Source organism: Lipophrys pholis, assembly GCF_963383615.2.
Source record: "Lipophrys pholis genome assembly, chromosome: 11".
In the NCBI taxonomy this organism is placed as follows: Eukaryota; Metazoa; Chordata; class Actinopteri; order Blenniiformes; family Blenniidae; genus Lipophrys; species Lipophrys pholis.
This window is the reverse complement of record NC_137631.1, coordinates 17,419,225-17,444,454: the sequence shown is the minus strand read 5'-3', so window position 1 is coordinate 17,444,454 and position 25,230 is coordinate 17,419,225. Positions and strand designations below refer to the sequence as shown.

General features: G+C 42.4%; 1 protein-coding gene across 13 annotated transcripts; it reads left to right on the top strand.

Annotated features, from left to right (window-relative positions):
* Positions 1 to 540: 540 nt before the first annotated feature.
* c2cd5 (C2 calcium dependent domain containing 5) lies at positions 541 to 24,835 on the top strand. 13 transcript variants are annotated; one of them, XM_080475233.1, is made up of 29 exons: positions 541 to 874; positions 1,316 to 1,424; positions 2,034 to 2,120; positions 2,272 to 2,443; positions 2,540 to 2,635; positions 2,931 to 3,086; positions 3,188 to 3,425; positions 6,310 to 6,470; positions 9,059 to 9,147; positions 11,099 to 11,207; positions 15,314 to 15,428; positions 15,510 to 15,608; positions 15,735 to 15,846; positions 15,947 to 16,026; positions 16,738 to 16,924; positions 17,003 to 17,167; positions 17,654 to 17,698; positions 18,171 to 18,311; positions 18,920 to 18,983; positions 19,087 to 19,148; positions 19,253 to 19,351; positions 19,484 to 19,573; positions 19,659 to 19,737; positions 20,123 to 20,212; positions 20,885 to 20,917; positions 21,250 to 21,351; positions 22,495 to 22,688; positions 22,793 to 22,939; positions 23,048 to 24,835. In XM_080475233.1, the coding sequence occupies exons 2-29, from the start codon at positions 1,335 to 1,337 to the stop codon at positions 23,171 to 23,173; spliced, it is 3,228 nt and encodes a 1,075-aa protein (XP_080331359.1). In that variant the 5' UTR covers positions 541 to 874; positions 1,316 to 1,334; the 3' UTR covers positions 23,174 to 24,835. The 13 variants fall into 13 exon arrangements, with proteins under 13 accessions (XP_080331359.1, XP_080331353.1, XP_080331354.1 ...); XM_080475227.1 differs by lacking the exon at positions 17,654 to 17,698 and having other exon boundaries at positions 20,882 to 20,917; XM_080475228.1 differs by having other exon boundaries at positions 15,510 to 15,846.
* Positions 24,836 to 25,230: the final 395 nt, after the last annotated feature.

The following is a 25,230-nucleotide window of genomic DNA, read 5'->3' as shown; positions in this document are numbered from 1 at the left end:
GTTCTGGACACTGGAATATAATCAATAACTTTACGACATAAGCTGAATCCGTCTGAGGACCAGATGCAAGGACAAGACCCGTAGTTAATTGCATATAATCAACAGGACTGCTTAACGAATGGATTGATATTGAATCAACTCAAAGCGATTTTAGGGAAAACCTGCGAGAGGCAGCAATGTGTCGAAAGGCATCCAGTCCGCCAAAAAGAAGAAGAAGAAGACGAAGAAGAAGAAGAAGACGAAGCAGAAGAAAATCATCACTACGCATGCGCACACAATTGAAAGATGCCTTTAAGGACCACTGTGATGGAAGACGTGAAGTGCGTGCAATTTGCACATGTGAAATGCAGCACAATAGACAAAAACAAAATCTCCTTGTTGCTTTTTTTTACACGTTTATTTATTTAAAGCTCGCCAATGTGCGTGCTTAAACAAACCTAATTTGTAAATGTGTCCATCCATTTGATGCGTGGATGAGAATCAGTGCATGCTGTGCATGTGATGTTTGAATGAAATGCCCACTTTCCGAGGAGTCCCTGAAGGCAGCACAGTGTAACCCCTGACATCTCATTCATCATCGGTTTCATCGTTGTCACGCCAGCCCTCGCCTTGACGCGCTGACCGCGCGCTCCTGGAGCGACTTGATAGGTGGACGTTGTCACTCGTACACGTGTAACCGTGTCTGTACTATCGTACAATGAGGCGTTTTCTGTCGACCTAGGCAACACTTTTCCCGTGTGTTGGAGCGTGAACCAGCGTCTCGTGGTATGGGAGAGGCACGGAGGTCAGAAGATCGGCGGGCTGTCAGCAATTATGTCGGAGTAAAACGAGCCTCCAGCCGCGTTGACAGCTGCCTTTCCATATTATAACACTGGTAAGGGTAAAGCTGTGTGAACTCGGGGCTGCTCTTGATGTCCCTTAGGTGGTGGCTTCGATGCCTGATTTGTAAAAACATGGCGGATCAGGTAACTGGAGCTAAAGAGATTTTGACTGCAATGCAGTTAACTTAAGTGGCTTTTCCAGCTAGCTTTGCTTCGCTAGCACACCCGGGCTAACTGATAGCCGCTGTCGTGTTTACAAACGCGGGCTAAATATATTCTCCTCGGTTTCATGAGCTCCGGCGGCGATAAGATCTCATTTCCAGTTTAGCAGGGGGAAGTTAGCGTGCTCGCTAAAGCGCTTGTAAACACGGGGAGGGGACTGTCAACAACACATGGCCTCTCCTCAGTGTGAACCGTGACAGCAGCACTGACCGGGCGACTTAGAACTCTGGAAGCTGCCGGTACCTTCATGGCTTTCTGGTATTTATCTTCAGATCGACTTCAAGTTGAAACATGCCTGGGAAACTGAAGGCCAAAATAGTGGCAGGGCGCCACTTGCCCGTGATGGACAGAGCCAGTGACCTGACGGATGCTTTTGTGGAGGTGGGTGAGGGCAGCACTTTCAGTCAATCCATTCACTGTTGTAAAAAACACCAATATATCAGGAGAGAACTGGGTCAGATGATGTCCCTTTTACGGCTCATGGTGGACTGCAGACTAGGGTTTTTTTTCGAATACACTTCATGTTCATGTTATTGGGTAATGTATTACAAACAATAAACCATTAAACCTTTAGTTTTATGGCAAAACTTCTCCAAGCAGTTATTAAGTTGTCTTTTGAAACCTTCTAAAAGTATATTTAAAAATCAGAATATAATAAAAAAGTTACATTTTCTTGTAATCTTTATTTTTTATGTCAGGTTTCTCAACTAACATTTACTTAGTTGAGATTAATGACACACAATGGGGGTGTTTAAGGCCTTTTTGTTTGATTTGTAAGTTCAGCTTGCAACTCATGAAACTCATAGAATGTGTTGAATATTCATGTAATTTCGCTGTTTTTAACAAGAGGTCATTTATATACAATATATAGAGTCCTATCAAGCCTTTTTGGCTCAGTTGAGCCGTTGATATGAGATAAATCACCCCACTCTCCATATGTGGGAAATGAATGGTAATCTAATCATTTAGGATATCGTCTTTTCTTCTCAGGTGAAATTTGGAAACACAACCTTCAAAACGGATGTCTGTCCAAAATCTCTCAATCCACAGTGGAATTCAGAATGGTTCAAATTTGAGGTAAGAAGACTGTGCAGTGCTGTTGTTATAGTTATTATAATTATATAACATAGTGCAATAAAAAAAAAAGTGCCAGTGGCGTCACTATTTCTCCTTTCTCTAACAAGAGTGGGTTTTTTTTATTTGTTCTTTCTAATTTTTTCCCGTATAGGTTGATGATGAGGACTTGCAGGATGAACCTTTGCAGATTACAGTATTGGACCATGACACTTACAGTGCTAACGATGCTATCGGCAAAGTCTACATTGACATTGACCCGCTGCTGTGCAATGAGGCTGCTTCTGTCATCTCTGGCTGGTTTCCCATCTACGATACGATCCACGGTACAAGACTTAACTAATCTAACCATGATAATTCCAACTTTTTTTGACATTGTCATTCCTTCCTTCATTGTTTTCCGCTGTATTATTTGTCAACAGGTATTCGTGGGGAGATCAATGTTCTTGTGAAAGTGGAACTCTTCAATGATTTAAATCGCTTCAGACAGTCATCATGTGGAGTCAAGTTTTTCTGCAGTATGTCTGACTTTATTTTTATTTCACATTTAAATAGGTTTTATTATGTTCATCACAAAGCAATGGATTAAAAATCCAAGATTTAAGGATAATGTAATTGCGCTGTGTTAGTTCTTAATCCAAGTCCGATGTAGCCTTATAAAGAGTGCAACAACAGACAACCTTGAATTCTGATTGAATTTATAACTCTGGAACTGATGCGAAAGAAAATTGCTCAAAACTGGAAATAGCGTTGAGGAGATATTTGGTAGTAACTCCATCCACTGTGTGGTTGCTGTTTAATTGTTCACGACAGCAACGTCCATACCAAGGTGCTACCGGGCAGCAATGGTGCATGGGTTTGTGGAGGAACTCGTGGTGAATGAAGATCCGGAGTATCAGTGGATCGACCGTATTAGAACTCCCCGAGCCTCCAATGAGGCTCGTCAGAGACTAATTTCTCTTATGTCTGGTAAGAATATTCAAATTCTTCCAAATTTCATTTAATGTACAGGGATTCTGATCGCTCCGTTGTTGTGTCTTGTTAACGTGGCTTTTGCGCTCTCTCTCCAGGGGAACTACAGAGGAAAATAGGGCTGAAGGTACTGGAGATGGGTGGGAATGCAGTGGTGGGCTACTTGCAGTGTTTTGACCTGGAGGGAGAGTCAGGCCTGGTGGTTCGGGCCATTGGAACCGCCTGCACACTCGACAAAATCAGCTCTGGATCTGCACCCAACACGAACACACACACGCACCCGAACACAGCCCCTGCTTCTAACGCCTGCAATTCTCCTTCAAAGGACGGAAAGGAGTGAGTATGAAGCAACAACACAAGCATGGACAGTTTTGGTTTTTTTTCCTCCTGTGCAAGTTTCACTGCAGAACTAGTTTGTAAGAATGAGCAACGACTGTCAAATCCGTGTGTGCATGAGAGGGGGCGTGTATGAGCAGAATGTACTGTATATGAGTTTGTGCCCAGTCTTATCAGTTACCCCCTGTGTGTGTCTCAGTATCGATAATTGCTCCTCGTAGTTTGTGTCTCGTGTATTGCATCAGAAAACTAACAGCACACGACATAACCTGAGACACACACATGTACAGTACACACACAGTCATCCTCAACCCCCCCCTCCTCCCTTGTCTGTTCTTTTAGACCCCTCTTGCATGGCTTTCTGCTCTGCCACTGCATGTTCTAGTGCTGCGTCTTTTAGTGAGTATCTAGCACACACGTGTTCGACTCTGCCTCTAACGTCTCACTTTGTCTTGCTGTTCCCTGTGCTTGGTATGATAAATATGCATTTCGTGTAAGCATAACTACGGTTGAGTGCATGTGTGCCTCTTTTTTTGCATTTCTGAAACATATTTCTCTGTGTGTGTGTGTGTGTGTGTGTGTGTGTGTGTGTGTGTGTGTGTGTGTGTGTGTGTGTGTGTGTGTGTGTGTGTGTGTGTGTGTGTGTGTGTGTGTGTGTGTGTGTGTGTGTGTGTGTGTGTGTGTGTGTGTGTGTGTGTGTGTGTGTGTGTGTGTGTGTAAACGAGATCGGGATGTAAACATCTTTTGGTGAAAAATCTTTTTCCAGAAGTGGGAAAACCTGGATTTATTTATTTATTTTTATTGACTCGTCATACACTAAATTTTGCAGTCATGTAATGGGTCAGAGGGAAGATATACAGCACAATTTCTGTAGGCGTCATTGCCGCTATATTTTCATATCTTGTTCTATTTGCAGACAACTTTAACCTTTATATTCCCAGCCAGTTGCTACTGATCTGATTTGGCCTGTGTACTTTTATTAACTGTAACACCTAGACTGTTTTATAATGTCTAAGGAGTTCAAAACCTACTGGAAAGCAAAGAATAGTGGCTCTCAGGACTTCTGCATTACAATCGTCTGATCAGAGACTGTCTTCACCAGTGTGTCACACAGTCACATTAAGATAAAAAGAACCATCACAGGCACTCACTCAATGCAGTTTTTGACAATTCTACAGCGATTTTATGTGGCCAATCTTTTCATGGCAGCTACAAACCATACTTTCTGAAATGCACTGATTCATTGGGCAAGAAACGGAAATCAAAACGTTGTTTATCTAAACTTGGAAAAAATAAATTATAATTTTTATTTGAAACTGAAATATTGATCTTGCGTAATACTGTTTCAATAATACTTTTCCTAACACTTACTAGGGTGCAGATGGCACATGTTAGAATTAAGCATTGTTCGTTCAATCTTGGCTAAAGTATTGTTTCATCACCTTGCATATTGAGCTGACATTTGTATTCTTTTGACTTTCACAGAACTAACTTGGCTTTACTACGTATAAAAGAATACGTTTATTTTGCGGTTTACTTTAAATCAGTTATTCCTTTTGTCATAATGGAATCTTTTTTTTTTTTAACCAAGGATCTATTTTTTAAACTCTGTATCCGGACCAGACTCTCTATGACGACTTATTATTGTGCTTGTTTGAGCCTTTGTCTCCATTTTCTGATGTTTGCATCCCTGATCTGTGTGTGAGGTGACGCTTATGTTCCGAGTTTCCTGTGGCTTTCACATGACTTTAAATGGCTTAATGGGGCAAAAAGAACGAGTGAAAAAAACCACCCCTCTTTTTGCTGCTCTTTCTTTTTTGTCTCCTTTTTCACTGTACTGCAATGTCGTGTTGTCTTGGTTCTTGTGTGCATCTTTTTCTCCTTCTCTGCCTACATTTGGATTGGTGATGTTTCTCACTGCGTGTGTCCAAATTGGTCCCGCGTCTTCCTCTCTCTCTCTCTTTATCTCTCCCCTTTCTCTCGTTCTCTCTCTTTCTCTCTCTCTCTCTGTGTGCTGACTGGCCCAGGTCTCCCCTTGCCCACGGATGCCGCTCCACCCACAACAGCCCTGTGCATTCGGCCTGCAGCTCCCAGAGACTGTCCCAGAACTTCTCTGTCTCTGTCCCCACACTCATCTTCACTGGTACGCAGAGGCAGGGAAGGGAATTAGTGCAGGAGAAAGCGAAATTTTTCAAACGCAAAGAGATGATGGTGATGTTTTTTGAGAAACCGTGAATTATATTTGGTTCATGGAGAGAATTATAGCCCACAAAGCAACGTTTCAGCCGTAATGGATACAGAAGCACCCAGGCAAAGAAGAATGATAGCCACACAGCAACAAGCAACTCTGGGGGGGGGGGGGGACAAAAAGGTTAAAATTCCTCCACTTGTCTTTTGCCTATTTTTCTGGGATGGGCAGTCAGGGTTTCCCCAGCTGCAGCTGTGTGCATTTCTGAGGAAGGGCCTGTGATCTCCCTACAGTTACCTGACCTTTGCTTCACTCTACTGGGACACGTGCTTCCGCCTGCCTCCCTCTGTTGAATCTGACCTTTTTTGTGTTTTGCTGTGTTGCTTTCTTTAGTTCCAGTTGTGTGTGCGTGTGCTTGTGCTTTTTCTTTGTCTTTACTTTTTGCTTTTCACGCCTGCCTTATTTTTCGTTGTCCAGCCATCCATAGCACCCGAGAAGCACCTCACCCATAGCGGACAAATCGCACATTAAAAAGTCCCCCGACCACTGAACGACGTCGTCGACCCACTCCCACACACACACTCACACACACACACACACACACACACACACACACACACACACACACACACACACACTGGGAGGTTGTGGTGGCGACTGACATGTGTGCGTGTATGTGTCATGTTCTCCTGGCAGGCCGGTATTTGGTGAGGATCTGCCCTCGTCCTCCGGCCCGCCCACCCCTTTCAGAGCCCTCCCCACCTCCTCCTCCTCTCCTCCCCCCTTCTCTCCCTCCAAGCCATGCAGCCGCCAGTCCTCATCATCAGACACAGACCTCAGTTTGACGCCCAAGACGGGTAAGAATACTTGGCCCCGTCCCCTTTTCCCCACTCTCATCACTCCCTTCTCCCACACTTCATTGTGGTGCTACTGTGATGGTCTTTTTTTTTTTCTCTTTAAAAAAACATTTTGTTCATTAAATTATTTTACATTTTCATGTTTAAAATTCTGCAATTTGTATTCTAACTATTTAGTCATGCTTTGTTCCTCACCTGTCCTCAGTGGCCTGGTGTGTTTTCTTTTTCACACATTTCATCTAAAAACTACAAGTATTTTGCACTTGACTTGTGTGAAAAAGCACCAGACCGTTGTGATTTACCGTCCCCCCTGATGTTGTAGTAGTAGTAGAAGCACTGTGTCTCATGGGAACTGTTGTGGATCTAAGGTCACATCTTCATTAGCAGCCATTATGGTTAATTATTGAAGAAATGGTAAGTTTGGTTAAACTCTGCCCAAGAACAACTTGAGCACACATCAGTACAATCTAGTGCCTGAAGGACATTTACGACGCCGCTGCTGAACAACGCCTTCAAATATGGACCAGCAATCCCCCACTCAACATCCGCTTTTCTCTCGTTCCACCCTTTTGCCTTTCTTGTTCATGTTTCCTCCTCTGCTCTGTTTAACTTCATCATCTGTTAATGTAGCCTCCCGTTTCTTTAATTTTGTCTGAACTATCCTTCCTTCTCGCACCACATCCCTTATCTTCATTTGGAATGAGACATTTCTCCTGCTTCTGATTAGTTTCTTCCACATTGGAAGTAAACTACCAGTGATCTTTCTTTTTTCTCAAATTTAAATATCTTACCCTCTTTGGAATGACTTCATCATTTCCATGTAATGTTATTTTAGCCTGTGAGTTCTGTTTAGTTGAGAGCTAGATTGTTTATACATACACACAATGAGAAAGAAACGCAAAAATGAAGATCGTCTTAATGACAAACATAGGACTGGATCGTATGTGCATCAGTAACATATTGGCAGCTACCTCATTATCTTAAAGTATCGGCTAGGAATGACTACCAAAACAAAGTATGACTAGATTTTCGGATATCAAATTTGGATGTGCTTATTGTCATTCAGTTAACACTTTCTAACTTGTTGATGTATCTTATTGTGCAAGGGTTCTTTTCGCAGAAATGTACAAATGGAGAGGTCATCACACTCAGCGAAGAAGAGAGGTCACAGTGCATAACGAATCATGTAAAGTGAAGCTTAACTTCACTCATGATAACTCCACTTCTTCAGTGAATGCAATTTCAAAAGAATAAGTCACTAATTCATTCCTTGACCCTTTCGACAAGTGGAGTGAATGCAAAACGTTATTAATGATCAATTCTTCACCCACTGCTACAATATTTGACACAAGCACAGTGTGCTACTTTGCTATTAGCAATCTGAGCACAAACAAGATGAAAAATATCCTGTCTGTCATGTCACTGCTAATATGAGTGAGCACGGCTTACAGATAAACCTGAAGGGAGCTGCTGCTTGTGGTTGGCTCTTGCCTCAGATTGTAAATTCACATTTATTAATATGTTCAGGGAATTAGCAGAACAAGTCAAGGCCGGGCAACTCCGCAGGCAATGCTACCGCATCAGCACATGCTTGTTCAATTGGTTTGAGAGCAATAACCAAGAAAAGGCCATTGACCTCTGGCCAGGGGGGACATAGAATACTGTACGGCAAAACAAACAAGGAGTATCAATAAAAAAGACGTATCAAAGAAAGTTGAGATGAATCTTCCAGTAAAATAATCACTGCATTACTACGTTGCATACTTCATCACTTTTTCCCTTTCATACGCTTTTCTACATCCCCTCTCCTCTTTGGTTGTTGCGATTTTGCCCGTCATCCTCATGGCTTTCTGTCGATTCTCAGTACATGTGTTTTTCCTCTGTGCACCATTCTGTTTTTCTGCTGGACAGAGGGGCCCCAGCCAGTGAGACGCAGGCCTGGGATCTTTCTCTGCCCCAGCTCCCCCACCCTCTCCACAGACACTTTGTCCCTCCCGGGTTCTGGCTCTGTGGTCTGTGGTCACGGCTCTGCCCCCAGAGCAACCACCCCGCCCCCTCCCTCCTCCACCCGCTCAGACTCTGCCTTGCTGAGAAAGAGCGTGTCCTTCACTGAGGACCTGCTGCTGGCAGCCTCCGGTATAGTAGGACTGCTGTGTGTCATCAAGTAACCCAGTCTTGTATCAGTGAGGTGTTTGGCGGCACAGCTGCGTATCGGGTCAACAGGAGCACAGTTCACACTCAGATCATCCTGACGGGTGTTAGCAAAAACATTAACTCAGCATGTGTGGTCGAACTGCCCAGAGCCAAATGTGACAACACTACCGGTCCTCCTCTGGATTCTCCTGCCCCAGCATGTGGTGTGATGTGTGTCTGCACCTAAAAACATGGTTAGAGAAGGCAAACGTTAGGATGAGGCGATTGTTTTGCTGTTTTCTGAAGTAAGTTGTTCTGGGAGGTAACGGACACTAAATTCACTGGATTTGTGAAAATAACAAACATTGTGATGCAGTAATCTACACTTACAACGAGCAAGGCCATTTGATAGACCTGTGTATTAAAATTGACACTGCGATCTCTTCTGTCATCAGGAATGGGCAGCGGGGGCAGTGCTGGGAAGGAGGCGGGGCCCCTGAAGACTCTGCTACGGCAGCAGACTCAGACTGCTCTTGAGCAGCGGGTACGGTAACACTGAAAACACATGCCTGACACATACGTGTATTCACTAGTTCAGCCTTCATGCAGAAATATGAACCTCAAATGTGCTATCAATTCTGAAGTCAGCATAGCGTTTTAAAAGGCTTTGCTCTAAGATGCAGTTCGAGTGTCCGATGAGCATCCCGATAGTTCTACGTGAGGGATCACACACTGCTTTTCACATTGTTGCATGTGAAAGAGTTCTAACATACACTGACCAGATGTAAGTGTTTGATGGGTATAGGTTCGTTTAAGACCAAGTAACGTTCCTTCTCTCTGTCCTCTTGACCACTTGTGCTACTCAGGGAGCGTCTTCCTCTGGGTTATTTTTAAACGCCAGGGTATGTCCCATCTGTGTGGCACTTTTTTCTCTCTCTTTCTTTCTCTCCACCTTTCCCCTCTAACCTTGACCAAGCTGATGGCCACCACCTAGTCTTATTCAACTCCTAACATGGCAATGGGTCCTTGTGTGAAGCCTGTTTGTTTTGCTCGGTACCCACCCCTCCCTGAAACAGCCACAGACATGTTCGGCGGAGGGCCGGAGGCTAGGAGTTGTTTTCCCTTCAAGCTTGAAGGGGTGTGTGACTGTATGTGAGTCTTCTTGATACCCATGTTGAAAACCTCTGTCCTTTTTTTGAGCCTGTGTAATCGGCAGGAATGAGCGCACTTACTTCATCCATTCATCTTTGCCTTCTGGCTCTAAGTGGGAGGATTCATCAGTCAAATAAACAGCTTTCTTCCATTTGTAAAAGCACTGGAGAAGAAACTAGTGATAGTTCTGCCTGATTTCTGCCCACTATAGCCATTCATCACAAAACCATCCTGCATGGTTGAAGATCGCTGCGTCTCTCAGAGTTTTCTGTCTTCAACCTAGAATGAATATTAAGATGCAAACAGGCATTTCATGTATGTGTAGCACTTCTTGTGAGCGTTTGCATGAGTTTGCATCACATTGTTTGACTGGCGGCAGAGGGCCAGCTGCCCTGTTGATTGAACGAGAAGCATGTAAGCCAGAATACTGATTCTCTGCTACAAACAACTTTGTCTGTGTCTTTCACTGTCACCTCCAAATCTAAAGAATGCATGCTCAGGGAACTGAATGAATCACTGTATGTTAAGAAAGAAAGTTCCATAATGTTCTTCTTAAACTTGACATCTATTTAAAATACTGAAGCTTTTTGTTTAAAAGTGTTGTCTGGAATGCAGCAATAGGTTATCTCTCGGAGTAAGACTTGCATGGGTGGAAGCCATCGTACTCAGCCCTTTCTGCATGTCGCCACTTATCCTGATGCTGTTGTCATTTTAGTCTACATTGTATTTCCTTTTTTCTAGAAGGAGTGCTTGATTAATCCGTTTTTGGCAAAATACTGGCGAAACAGGAGATAATATTTTATTGCCTATAGGCTGGATCTAATGTTAGGACAGCAGATTTCTCTGTTGTAGATGTCATTTGTTTTGCAACTTTAACACAAGCTATAGAGGCCTCTGGAATTGTAGTCTGTATATAGTTATGTGCCACAACTGCAGTACTGTAGAAAAGTTTCATGCGGAAAATAATTCATACATTGGCTGTATGTTTGCGGTTGTTTTCACCTGCTGCAGAATAAATTTGGGGGCTCTCAGATTTCTTCCTACTCATCATATATGATGGATCGATAGCATTATATTACAAATGGCTTAAACCTTTGCTCAGTGCTGTATATTCAATATCCATTATCTGTACATTTTAGTCTCTTCAAATAGTGTACAAATAAAACACATTTCAATTCAAACTGTCACATTAGACAGACATCCTTGAAAATACCATAAGTTTAGTTAACAAGGGACAAAACTCAGTCTTTATTCATGACAATGTCAATAGGTATTCAAACAATAGGATAGAATCGTGCCTGTCTTTGCTTGATGGAAGTGACGCAGCTGTTTTCTACATGCAGGAGTTCCCCTTCTTCACCTTGACATCCTTCCCACCCGGTTTTCTGGTTCACGTTGGCGGAGTGGTCAGCGCCCGTTCTGTAAAATTACTGGACCGTATACACAACCCTGGTGAGTTCAGCACACACACAAGTAAATCATGGTCATTGTCCTGTGAAATATATGAGTGAGTTCCTCCATTGACCTACAGTGTCCTGTGGGTGTTTTGTCTTGTTTGCAACTGGCTGTTAGTCAATGCTACCCATTATTCTCTTTGTGTTGCAAAGTTTAACAGCGTCCAGTCCGAGTCCCAATTCATCTCACTGTTTAGAAACGATGTGCTGAAAGACTTCAGTTGTATACGAGTCCTAAAGTCGGTGAAAGCTGTTCCCGGTCACACCGACAGTCTGCTGCTGTGCATGCAGCAGTTTGTTGGAAATGAATGTTAGGATAGGTAATCATTACTTGTATCACAACAGTTCTGACAACTTTCACCTCTTGGTTTGACCATTTGGCTTTGTGTAATTAGTGCTGATTAGGAATTTTAGGAAATGGCTGTGTCAGGTGTGTGTATGAGTAGAAACTCTTCGGTGTGTTGCTGTGTGTTCTGCTGCTGCCCTCTGGGGGTAAAGTGGTGCATGGCTCCAACGTGTTGCCTGCTACTTCCGTTGTTTGATGTTGTTGGCTGCAGTTGGCTGCAGTTGGCAATAAAAGGTATATGCTAATATGCTCTGCTGCTCTGAGTTATCATATGCATTTTTTTTTTAATTTGTGTTGCGCTTCCTCTTATTCAGCTGTATAAACTTTCTAATCAGATTTGATTTGATTGCGGTCAGATATTTGCAATTTAGTGAACCTTTCCCAGTTTAAAATTCACTTAAAGCGTGGATATCATAAATCGTTAGAGTTTAGGAAAATGGTAGCGCTGATAAATATGGGCTAGGTTAAGACGAGCATGGCCCTTTTTCAGGAGTGGAAAAGGAAAATTGGACTACCTCAGAAAGACTGCAATCTTTGATCAAAGTTCCTTTTCTCTACAACTTTTCCCTGTGTCAAACTTAAACTGGAAACGTCTGAAAATAGCCGTGTTCGCAATTGTAATGTCTTTCAATAAAGCGCAGCATTGGGTACAATATGGAATTAAGACCATTGTTTGTTTTTTCGAATATCTAAACTGCTTCGTGTTTTTACTGTACAACTTGATTGGCCATTTGTGTCTTTAATGAACAATTTGGTTCTCTGCTCATATGCACTTTGTCTCGGAGATATCGACATCTACATTTTTTTAAAACTTTTGACTCCAGTGAAAATCAAGTACAAAAATATTGTCTTCTTTGACACATACAAAAACAACTTTACTGTAGGTTTACCAAGTAATTATTGATTGATTGATAATTTTTTAGCAACTTGGCTGTTCAAACCACACCTTCGGCATTAATAGAAGTTCCACGGGTGTATTTACACTTATGATGTGGTTCCCTGGTCCTTACCCTGCTTGATAGAGACACACAGAGACGGAAGGACTATTATTGTTTTATGCTGGACCAGTTTATGTGAACAGAGAACATGCAGCATAATGCATATTGTATTACAATAGTGGGATTTTTTTTGTACCAGCGAAGAATCTGCTGACAGTCAATGAAATGCATTGAGAAATTAAAGCGTTGATACTTAAAGATAAACAGAAACAATTCAGCTCTTTTGAATGCTGTCCTGTTCAGTGTTTGGTCTGTTTTGAGGACTTTGTTCAGACTCTCAAGCCTACCAAAGCCTATTTTACAAGCATACTAGTCCAGTGTTTACGACCAGGGTGCCGGTGATTGTCCACACGTCCATAAATGGACCTGACTAATGCAGCGGTGGAATGCAGGCCCCTTCCAATTGGATCAAACTTAAGCGTGAACCCTAAGTGCACCTGATAGGCTGTCGTTTTTAGTTTTCTTTTTATCTGTGTAGCCTGATTGCAATTTTTTTTTGGTTTGATTGTTTTTTCACAACAGCAGTACTTAATGCTAACAAATTAAAAAGTAAATTGCATTGATTTTTAAAGTGGTATCATAAAATACTAAAATATGTCTTCATCTGACAGCAATATTGGGCAGAAAAACTTTTAACGAGAACACTGTGTGTTTAAAATGAAGCTCCACAGGGCAATCTATAATTTAGTATATACCCCAAACGGAAACGTCTGCTGCATGCGTCTTTCAGTGTTTGATAGCCTCTCTCCTCCTTAGGTCCTGTAACAAAAATTGCCGCTATAGGCCCGACGCTTCTACTCATCTCTGTTCTCCTCTTTTCTTCATCAGTCTTCTTTGAGATCGTTTTAGTAGGCATAAATTTAGTTTGTCTTTGTACAGTGAATGTGAAGTGCTGTCTGTCTTTGCGTGGTGACTGTGGAGTGCTGCTGTTGTGCCGTGCTTGTTTGTTAGACTGTCTCTTCTTTTCTTTTTCTCTCTTTTCTGTACTAACGGTGTGTTCTGGCCCAGCCTTGGGTAACACGCGCTCATACAAACTGCTAGACTGGAATAGTGTCACTGCAGGTATTTCCCCCCTTTTACTGCTCTCACCCAATAGAGTGATGGCAGCTCAGTGAAATTAAATGATTGCTACCTATTGAAATGGAATAACACAGATTTGACACGTATCGCTAAATAAATAAATACAACGTAGCCTGTAAGCATACAGTTGAAAACAAATGAGTTCAGTGAGCTGCCATCCTCTCTCTAATCTGTGTGAGTGTGTGCTGAGCTGAGTTGAGCATGTCCCGTGTCCCCACCCCACCCCATCCAGCCTGGCCTGGCTACCCCCTCCCCCTCCTCCGCCCAGCTCTTCCTGCTGCACAGAAGAGCTGCAGCTCTTCCCTAACGTTGTCCCAGCGCTGTTTCTAACGCTTCCTGAATTGGCATTGTGGTCAAACCTGTCTAGACCAGAGGAGGTTTAGGAGGTTTACTTTGTGACATAAAGAGCCACTGACTGGGCATGTGCATTCCTAACTCACTGGGCCGTATTCATACTGGGAGAAAGGAGAAATGGATGGATGGATGGAAGGCAGATTGAGAGGGTGGGTGACATTTGAGATAAATTCTGTGAAGTTGGGAAGGATGATAGGGATAAAAGGAAAGGAAAGTATAATGCTCACATGTTTTCTTACTCAACACTGTTCTAGATTTGATGGACTCTGGTAAATGAATATGGCCCTTCTCAGCCCATGAGCGTGCACATGGTCATAAGCGTGCACGTTGGTGAGCCTGTGCCTGTATGACATGCTGCTTCTGGTTTAAAGGAACCCACTCTGTGGGCCTGATGCCGGACCATCAGTCATTATTCTTCCATGTTTTCGGTTGGATCGCCTATCGTTTTTCCTCTTCATTCATTCCTCCTTTTCTGACACAGCAGTTGAGTTCCTCTCTCTTTCTGTCTTTCTGGGGCTCCATCAGCATGTTCCCCTCCCAGGGAGTCATGGGGTGCGGCTCAATACTCTAATGTTGCTTTCCTAGTGTTAGGAACCTCGAGCTAAAACATAAGGAAGAATAAACTTGGCATTTAACGATTAGCCTTTTGTGATTTTTGTGAACATAGAGAAGCCTCATGAGACTATTGAAACACACCCGTGGTTTAGCCAAAGTATGATGAAGGCTAAATTGTTTTGAGGAAACACTTTTTCATCCCGTTTTTGAATCCCATCACAGCCAAAATATGTAATGGCCTTTTCTGTGTCCTTTGAGCAGCTGACTGAAAGGAGACAAAGAGAAGAGAGACAAACTGTTTTAGTTGACATAGAGATGAGGAATGCCACTGAGAACACACACCTCTAACTAATCGAACCCATGACTTTGCCTTCGTCATCATTCTCAGATTCTCATGACACCATTTTCTTTGTCACTTTGTTTTACAAAACAATTATTTGCCTTGCTTTGACACGCCCTTTACCACGTTATCATCAGAAAACACAAACTGCACTGTTTGTCGTTTGCCTCTTTTCTCAAAGTCAAAAGTAGTTGGATTAGATAACAGTCCAGACACAAATCTGCATATGCAGATTTGTCTAATTTTCTTTTACTGTGTTTGAAATTTTCAGGTGTTTTTTTTTTTTTTTTTTTCCTCTCCCCCTTTTGCTTTTTATCTGTGATTTGTGTCGGTGTACTTTCAGTCAGACTTCAGTGTGAGGTTTTGTTAGGTACTGCACACAGTTCAGAAATGTTCTGTTGAAGGTGGATTTAGAGAGTTTTGTTTTGCAGACGAGCCCGAGACACGCGACGCCTGGTGGGAGGAGATTCGACAGGAGATCAAATCTCATGCCAAAGCTCTTGGTTGCCACGCCGTTGTGGGATACAGTGAGAGCACAAGCATTTGGTATGGAGTGCACGCGTGAAAATAGACAATTTGGTGTTCTACTTTCTTTCTCCTTTGATCTTGCGTCTTTTCTCACCACAGTGAGGAGGTGTGTATTCTGTCAGCATCTGGCACAGCAGCCATCCTGAATCCCCGGTACATGCGGGAAGGTTGCCTGGACATAGGAAGCACCGACCACAGGTTATTTACGTGTGTGCAAGTTTGTATAGGTTCAATTCAAAGGCTGCGCCATTCTCTAAATTCTCTAATGCCCTTTCATCTCAGACCGACGGACAATGATACCGTATGCTTCTTCTCAATGGGCAGGTTTGAGGAGCCATCGCCACCGAGCTGCGGCTTCTGTCACATCCCGTACGATGAGCTCAACATGCCGTTTCCTGCCCAGCTCACCTACTGTTATCACTGTCGACGGCAAAAGGTATATTTTCAGTTAATCATTCCCTGAAATTGTCTAACATGTTAAAAATATAGTTGAATCTCCTGATTATAAAATACTTTCTTTTTTTTTTTTCTCCAAGGTTCCAGATGTGCTTTTTACAACAATCGATCTCCCACCAGAAGCAGCTGTCACAGGGAAAGGCTGCCTGATCCAGGCCAGGTAAAACACCTCTGATACTCACACTTCTTAGTTTTATCTTAACATTTCAACATCTTTTTGAAAATGATCACTAACATTATTATTACCTCGACGCTGGAATTTTCGCAGGACCAAGATCATTAGTACATCAGTCAAATCACATACAAGGTTCACCAGCGTGCCAAACACAGCAAATTAATGAAAGTTGAAGGTATTTTGGAAAAAGGGGCAGAAGGACTCGCCTATTTTCCAGTTCTTGACAATTGTATGCCTAAATTGATTCAGGCAGTCTGGATATAATTTCAGTCATAAAAGGTTTTAATGTAAAGTTATAGTCACACATTTAAAACTTATTAAAGTAAACTCTATAGCATGGAAATACATTGAGGGGGATTACTTAAAAACTGAAGTAATTAACTTACACTAATGTTACTGGTAACATTTACCATTGATGGCATGTAACCTGAACAATATTCCTCTGCCATGTGAGTTTTCATATCAGCATTTTATTATATCCTTATATAGTGTTAAATATAGCAATGATGAAGAAGATGACAAACTATGAAAACATATATATGAATCAATGCAGATAGAAATGACTATGTATAATACTCAATTTACCAGAGAAAAATAATTAACATGTTTGCTGGAACTCAGGGATACACACTGCACACTTTGGTCAGTACAATGAATGTCATCATAACTTTAATATCAATGTTAAATCTGTTCTAGACTGTGTCGTCTGAAGAAGAAAGCCCAGGGAGAAGTGAATGCCACGGCCATCTCCAACCTGCTGCCTTTCATGGAATATGAGCTGCACACTCAGTTGATGAATAAACTGAAGCTGCGGAGCATGAACGCCCTCTTTGGCTTGCACATACAGATCAGCGTTGGGGAGAACATGCTCCTGGGCCTGGCTGTAGGTGGCCACTTTAAACAGTTTAATGTGTGGGTAATTTCTTTGGTGAAACTGCGTTCTGAGGTTGCATGTTTACAGTCTGCAACAGGAGTATACCTGACAGCCCTGCCCACGCCTGGAGGCATCCAGATCGCTGGGAAGACCCCGGGTGACCTCAGCAATGAGCACCACATCCTGACTATTCAGAAAAGGATCAATGACACCATAGCCAAGAACAAAGAGCTCTATCAGATAAACCCTCCGGTGAGACACTCAACACTTGTTTATGAAGAATTGAAAGGTGAGCTTGGTTGTTCATGGGAGTAGGTTTCAGTTTCCGCCTAGTTTTGAGTGTAACACTGCGTGAGTGGGGGTGTCATTCAGGAGACCAACACTCTGGTTTACCTGTGTCTCAAGCCTATTTTAACTGAAGTGATTTTGAGATTATTTGGTTGAGATTTATTTGGAAAATCAAACTGATACGTTTTGTAATTGATTTGATCTGTGATTTTGTTCATTTGGAAACAGATAGGACCAACAGTTTAAAAACTCTGACTGTGTATTAGACACAGTGTTTATTCTATACATACACATGCATTTATGCATTTGGGGGATTGGGATTTTCTATTGTTAAAAACCTGTGTGGTAATCTTGTTACACGTCATATACAGTCTTTTCTGTTAGGTATTTAGTCTGTTCTATGTGAATCATGAGAAACTTACCCATCTTGTCTTTCTTTGATCATTAAAGAAATTATTTGCCCTGGACCCTGAGGTGTTCTGCGGCACAAACATGGTACTGAGCATGTCAACCTTTAGCTGTGAGCCACAGCAAAAGCATGACAAATAATTCACTCATATTAATCATGATACTACATCACCTGTACTACGACTGCATAACAGCTCCTAACTGGGGACTTTCTGGAACAGGGTGAGGGGTAACCAACATCAGAGTCACTTCTCAAGGCACAAACGTATCTGTGCACTCGGCCCAACCACACTCGCATTTATGTATTATTATGGCGTGTCTGTGTCACTCATTACTTCTCCAGATTCACTCTGAAGTTAACACTGCGTGCGTGTGTGCGTGCGTGCGTGCGTGCGTGCGTGTGTGTGTGTGTGTCAGAGCATGTGGAGTATTACTAACGTAGCTGTTCTACTACCTATACAGTCACGGCCGATGTGAGATGCAGATGTGGGCTGTGGAGGTGGTCTGGTGTTCTCTGTAACGTCCCGTCTGCTCACGTGTGCCGTCATCTTGTTTGCAGGAGCTGACAGAGGAAATGGTGGGTTCTCCGATCCCCGAGCCGAGGCAACGGTCCAGACTTTTGCGTTCACACTCGGAAAGCTCAGACGAACTGTCAGAACTAGATCTGTCCCACGGCAAAAAGGATGCCTTCGTCCTGGAGGTGTGTATGGATGTCGGTCAATATTGATCGGGTGGGAGGTGGATGATTTATTCATACCTCGGGGAAATGTACATGTTCCAGTAAAATCTGAAGACTCAAAATAATAAGAGATAAATAAAACAATTAAGTAAAGTTAAAAACACCAGTGTTTTCTTTTGCTTCAGTGCAGTTAGAGAGATTAGAGAGATTCTTGGGTTTGACGATTGATATTCTCAGTATACAAAATCAACTCATCTATCAACACTTTTTACAGAGTAATTTATTGACATTTCGCTGGTATACGTATATACAGAGGAAATAAAAAACAAGGTCCCCAACAGTTAAAAAGAGTTCCTTAAAGTATTCGAAAACAAAGATAGTTAAGTAAAAGTTTCCATTCATATATAAACACAACATGGTAAATTACCACATTATTACAAAACATTCAGACTCCATCAATTAACTCACAGTCTTTATTTAAACATATTATTTTTTACAGCTAAAAGGTGTTTTTTTGTTGTTTTTTTTTGCTTATGGGTATTTTTCTTGGTAGGTGCTTGTTAAAGGGGGAGCTGTTAAATGCAGTTATTTCTACAAACGACAGTCACTATTTACACTCTCGTCCATAGATTGATGACACGGATGCTGTGGAAGACATCCACTCTCTCCTCACTGATGTACCTCCTCCTACAGGTATGTGCACGCAGTAACTCATCATTACACACACTGCATGCCGAGTCATTTGTCTCTTCAGTAATTTCTCTGCTCTGATCTCTTGCTGCTTCCATGGTTTTAGGTTTCTATAGCTGTAACACTGAGATCATGCCTGGGATTTATAACTGGACTTCAGGAATACAGGTACAACAGCAGCTTTGTGCCGAATTAAAACTGCTCAGACAAAAAAAAAAAAAGATTAATTTCCACAAACTGTCCTATTTGTCTTTTGCCTTTCTGTGTCTCAGATGTTTACATCAGTGAGAGTCTTTCGGCTGAGCAATGCCAATCTTACTAATCAAGGCTTAAATAAGATCTTCACTGACCTGTGTGAGAATCTGCTAAAGGTAAGAGATGTGTATACACTGCTCCCTACAGTGCCACGCCTTTCATGTGCAATTTGCAGGCTTTGTATTGCTAATGTTTATGGCTACACTTTAAATATGTTACAAATCCACAATTTGTCCTATTTGTTCCAGAGTTTTTACTTCAAGCTGCGCTCTATGATCCCCTGCTGCCTCTGTCATCTCAACTTCACTGTCGCCGTTCCAGAGGAAGAACTCATACAGGTGAAGCACTTCAGGACATCCCCTTTATTGAAGCACACGCTGTGTCAGCATTCAAATCCATCTTAAAAAGGATTTCTACCACCAGGTTGCAGTGACGGCAGTCGCCATGACGTTTGACAGAGATCAGACTCAAGACAAGCCAGCTGAGAAACCAGCCAGCAAAGGTCTGTTTAATAAGTTCTTATTTTTTGTTGTGATCAGATTTTATTTAGTTTGATGTTGGCATGTGCTTTTTGTTGTAAACACTTTTATATGTTAAATATGTTTAATTGTTTGTATGCATTTCATTGATTATACGTAACCAATTAGTTGTTGTTGTTTTTTTAACATAAAAAGGAGAAATATCATGAAGGTTAACTCTGCTGCAATTTTCACCCATTTCCAAGCTATTTTCAAAAAGCCGGTAAATAACAATACGTTGCTCGAGTAAATGTTCTACCAGAGGTCTATAAAAGATTGAAACTGTTTCCGTAGTGATGAAGATCAGGCTTCTCTTAATAGTAAAATGTATTTAGGAAGAATTGTATAACTGAGTGCATCTTTTTTCAGGTTGCACTGAAACTGAGGAGCAGCTCCAGTTTCCCTTGGAGTTGTGTGCAGACTCGTCGTCAAACGCTCAGCCACCGTCCAAAGTCTCAGGTATTCTTTAACCGTGTTTAACTCTTACCCCCTTGACGGCCCCCTCAGCCCTGCTTGACTAACAGCCATTGCCCATCTCCTCCGCTAACACCTCAGGTACAGTCTCTTTATTCACCCCTGCTGCAAAGCTCTGCCAAAATCATCTGATAATGGTTCGAACAGGTAAATAAACCAGTGAAGTGCAGTCGCCCCGCGTGTTTTGTTTTGCCGTGATCTTAGAACACAGTGTGCCGTTGTTTAGCTGAGGCCTTGTGCACGTGCATCAAAGTGGCTTTCGTCCCATTGAAGCATCAAAGGCAATGAGAGCAAGTCCTGAAAAAGGATTTTGATGTACTGGGATGTTGGTTCCAGGTAAATAAACAGAGCTGGGTTAGTCTTCTGAGCAAGCAGTTGATATTGAACCCTTGTGGCTTTCTGACGAATATAAAGGTAGTTTATTGTGTGTGTGTGTGTGTGTGTGTGTGTGTGTGTGTGTGTGTGTGTGTGTGTGTGTGTGTGTGTGTGTGTGTGTGTGTGTGTGTGTGTGTGTGTGTGTGTGTGTGTGTGTGTGTGTGTGTGTGTGTGTGTGTGTGTGTGTGTGTGTGTGTGTGTGTGTGTGTGTGTGTGTGTGTGTGTGTGTGTGTGTGTGTGTGTGTGTGTGTGTGTGTGTGTGTGTGTGTGTGTGTCCAGCAGGTGCCCTTGAGAGTACCAACGTCTCATCCAGAGGTAAGCGACCAACTCCTCCACTATCTCCCCCTACCCTGCTACCAAAACTACTACACTGCCCTGTTGTGACTTCTCATCCTTTAGTCTCAGACAGAGTTATCCTGCACCGCTCCCGAACCTCATCCAGTTTTATTCTTTTCTGTTCTTCTGTTTCTTTTCTTTTTTGTGTCTTGTTGTGTTTTTTTCTTTTCTTGTTGTCATTGTTGTTGCGTTTGTATATGTCCGGGTGCGGGCTGTGCGTGCGTGCGTGTGTGTGTGCGTGTGTGTGCGTGCGTGCGTGTGTGTGTGCACGTGCGTGCGTGTATTTGTTTGTTCGTGTGTGTTCTCTCCAGCTGCCTCCGTTGATTACGGTTCCTTTGCAGACAGATGCAGCACCTGGCTAGAGCTGCTTAGGCTGAAAGCTCACACCATAAGACGAGGATCAGTTAAGACAAGTAGGAGGACACAGTCTCTAGCACATCCTGGTGATCATCCCCACAAATGCAGAACACGGTCTCCAAGCACACGCTGACACACACACACGCTGACATACACTCACACATCCCTCCATGCATGCCGCTGGGGGGCGGCGCATTTTAAATCCAGCACTGGCTTTTTGAGCTCGAGTGTGAAAGACGCCCCGCCCCTCAGAGGGATCCGCAAACAAATGCTTGGCTATAAAAAGGACCCGAGCCGAATGGAATCCATGAAGTTTGCTTTGCACTCAGAGTGCATCACTTTTCACCTACCTCTTGTGTTGATCTCAACGGATTTACCAGGAATTGATTTTCTTCTGCTTTTGCCTTTTCCAATCTATTCAAGCTGATTATTATATGATCTGAGACGCTCCTGTCTGAATGCTAAAACGTTACAAATCAGAACTGTTTTTCAACAACATGTAATCGTCCCATGGCGATTGGGTGGCAGCGCTTTTCTGTGAAAGCTAGTACAATTGTCCGTCCTGTGCACGGTCAGGCTAATGGGGGGGCTCTCGATTGACGGATGTAAGCCACACCAGGTAAATTTGCAGTAAGCCAAAGGGAGCATCTTTCACACTCCAGCTTGTGTACGTGTGCTCAGCTCATTTAGCTGTCTTGTCACTCTCCGTGTCTCAACTCTCTTTCACAAATGCCAACAGATAGAAATATCCTCTCGTGCACTCGCACTTGTAAACAGCTGTGCCCAGGTCTGTCCCTCTGTCTGCAGACATTGTGTAATTGTCCGTTTGCTTCAGCTGCATGACACGCATGACCGTGCACGCTTTCCAAGTGATTGTTTTGGCATCACGCATACATGTCACTGCATGTCGACTCACACATATGCCTGGCACACACAGAAGACTTAACATATGGACACGTAAGTGCACACGTGTCACTCCTGCTGTCCAGACACTGAAAGGATTGCAGTATTGCATGTACATTTCACTTTTTTCTTTTAAACCTCATATCTTTAAAAAAGGAAAAAAAAAAAAAGTACCATCATTTTTGAGTGTTTTCTGGTATCTCCATTTCCTTTTTGCCCCCCCCCCCCCCCCCCCCCTCCCCTCTCTCTCTCTTTTGCTCTTCTGCTTCCTCTCTTTCTCCCTCTGAACTTTGCAGTCTCATCTTTGGAGCGCTGCAGTCCTCTGCCTGACGGCCGGTCCCGCTCTCTGCGCTCCAGTCGCTCGTTTGGGGGAAGTTCAGTAACCGTGGTGAAGATGACGCCGCTCTCCTTCCTCCCCGGGACACGCATCATTAAGTACCTTGGGATCATCAACATGTTTTTTATCAGAGAGACGACATCATTGCGAGAAGTACGAGTGAGAAATTGCACCAAGTTTCATGCCTACGAACTGAAAAACTGGTACATTTTTTTCAATGGTCCTTCTCTTTATGTGTATTTGTTTGTACTCTGCAGGAAGGCGGTGTTAGTGGCTTCCTCCATTCGTTCATAGCCGAGGTGTTTGCGATGGTTCGAGCTCATGTCGCAGCACTGGGTGGCAATGCAGTCGTGTCCTACAGCATGAAAGAGTGTGTGTTCATGGAAAATCCAAACAAGAACCAGGTACTTGCCACTGTTATGCATTGTGTCACCTTACATGTGGGAAAACTTGAATCGCTGTGTCCTTGAGCTTTAATCTTGTGTATTTGTTTCATTCCTTGATTTATTTAGGCTCAGTGTCTCATTAATGTGAGCGGAGATGCAGTCATCTGCGTCAGGGAAACGGACCAGGACGCAACAGCCTCCATGACAAATATGGGTCAGACCTCTGGCAGTGGAACCGATGGGGCTACATGACATTGACACACACCCTGAGTCTGACTGCAGGAGATACAATCTGATTGAAGAAACCATCTGTCTAGCCGTCCAAATCTGAATGATTACTTGCCTTAAATCTCTGTTAAACAAAATCCAAAGATTTGGACAAAAGTAATAAAATTACTGATGCACTCAAAAACTAAGTCTGTATTAATGTAGGACAGGTGGGAGTTTCTCTCTATGTTGTTTCTGTGTTTAAAGAGAGCATTTGTGCAAAAGATACAGATGTAGCGACTTAAAAATTTGGTGATTTGAGAGTATTTACAAACGTTGTGGTTGAAACTACTCAAATCTGCTCTCTGCATTTCTCTCTCTCTCGCTCTCTCTCTCTGTATTACCACCATCCATATTGATGTCACTTCCTGCTGTGGTACAGTGGCCATCCATTTGTGTTTGGGCCTGAGTGACACTTTAGGCAGCTATAAATAATTTGTCCATACACACATCGCAGGCATCATCCAGCAGCCATACTTAAAAGGGACACGTTTGTGAACAACTGGATGAGTTCAGTACAACCAATTTTTAGTTTAAAGTGTTTAGTCCTTGGGGGTTTTTTTTTTTTGTTTTTGTTTTTTTTGGTAACTGTCAGATTGAAAACCTGTTTCAGATCTCAGTGGCCTGGAGTCTGTGTCATGAGTACTTGGATCTTAACAGCCATTCCTCTAAATTCAAAGTTTGGTTTGCAGGAGAAATGGAAGCTGGGTTTTACATAGTTGAAATATTAAATCTGTTAACTATTTTCTATCTAAATTAGAATTTGTATTGAAGTTGTTTTGGGTATATATATTTTTTTTTTACATTTTGTCACAGTATTGCCCAAAGACGGTAGTCCTATAGATATATGACTTCTTACAACAAGCTTGTTTTTATTTATGAGGGCAACTCAAAATACTGAGATTTGTTAAAAACAAACAGGCCAAAATTGCCTGTTCCTATTTTTTTGAGCGAGAAATGTCCCCTTTCTAGACAGAACATGTATTCTACTTGCTCTTTATAATTGAAACTCTTAGATTTTATTGATTTGTCTTTCAATACATTTACGTCTGGAGTGAGTGGTGAAGGTGGTGATGGGTATAATGTCAAATGGATGTGAATAAAGCTATAGCTTATATAAAATGCACCAAGGATATGTCCTTTTATGAGGTGACTCTGTCATTAAAACCACCAGATCTGTGTTTTGAAGCGTCTCGTGTGGTGTACATTCTCTTCTTGATAAGTCAAAGAGTTTTGTGTCAAATTCCGTAAATTTTGTTGGGGTTCATCATTTATGATACTCGCGTTACTGGATATGCTGGAAAAAGGGCGTCTTTTTAGTGTTGCTGCCCCCTGAAAAGACACTGTGTAAATGTTCTCATGAATCAAATTGAAATATTTTTGTAACGGAAAGATTTATGGATCATATAGCTCACTTACCTGTGCAATGAATTCACATTAGGAGGGGGGTTTATTTTGAGTGATTATTGGAGAATTAGTGGTACTTAGTCATTTTATGTCATCAGTTTCCTATATTTGTGTCGAAAACTTGAATGTATATACATGGATGCTTTGGCTTTTTGACGAACAGCATGCAGACCAACTTTTTATTGCCATGAACCTGTATGCTTGCCTGGTAAGTCTTGCACAATAAACTCAAGTCAAACCAAAATGAATCTGTTTGTCATCTTGGATAGAAACCTATCAACGCACCACGTCTACCTTTCTTCCATTTTATTTAAACTTCAATTAAAAGTATTTACATATTTGGTCAATTCAGCTTGTTAATCTTAATGGTTTACTTTTGTTGGGGGGAATAGAGCCCAAAGATGATGTACACAAGTATTCACGGAGGTGAAGCTCAGAAGTTCCCGACACTATTCCACTAGAGCCCTCCTAGTGTGATTCTAGAAACTGTCCAATTATAGTTTTCAAATCTGATTTTGACTACCTCAGATTATTTGGCAATACCTCGGCCCCTCCTGTCATCTCATTCATTTTAGACAGTTTTGTACAAAATGTCAAAACAAGAAAAATTACTTTTGTGTACTATATTGTGAATG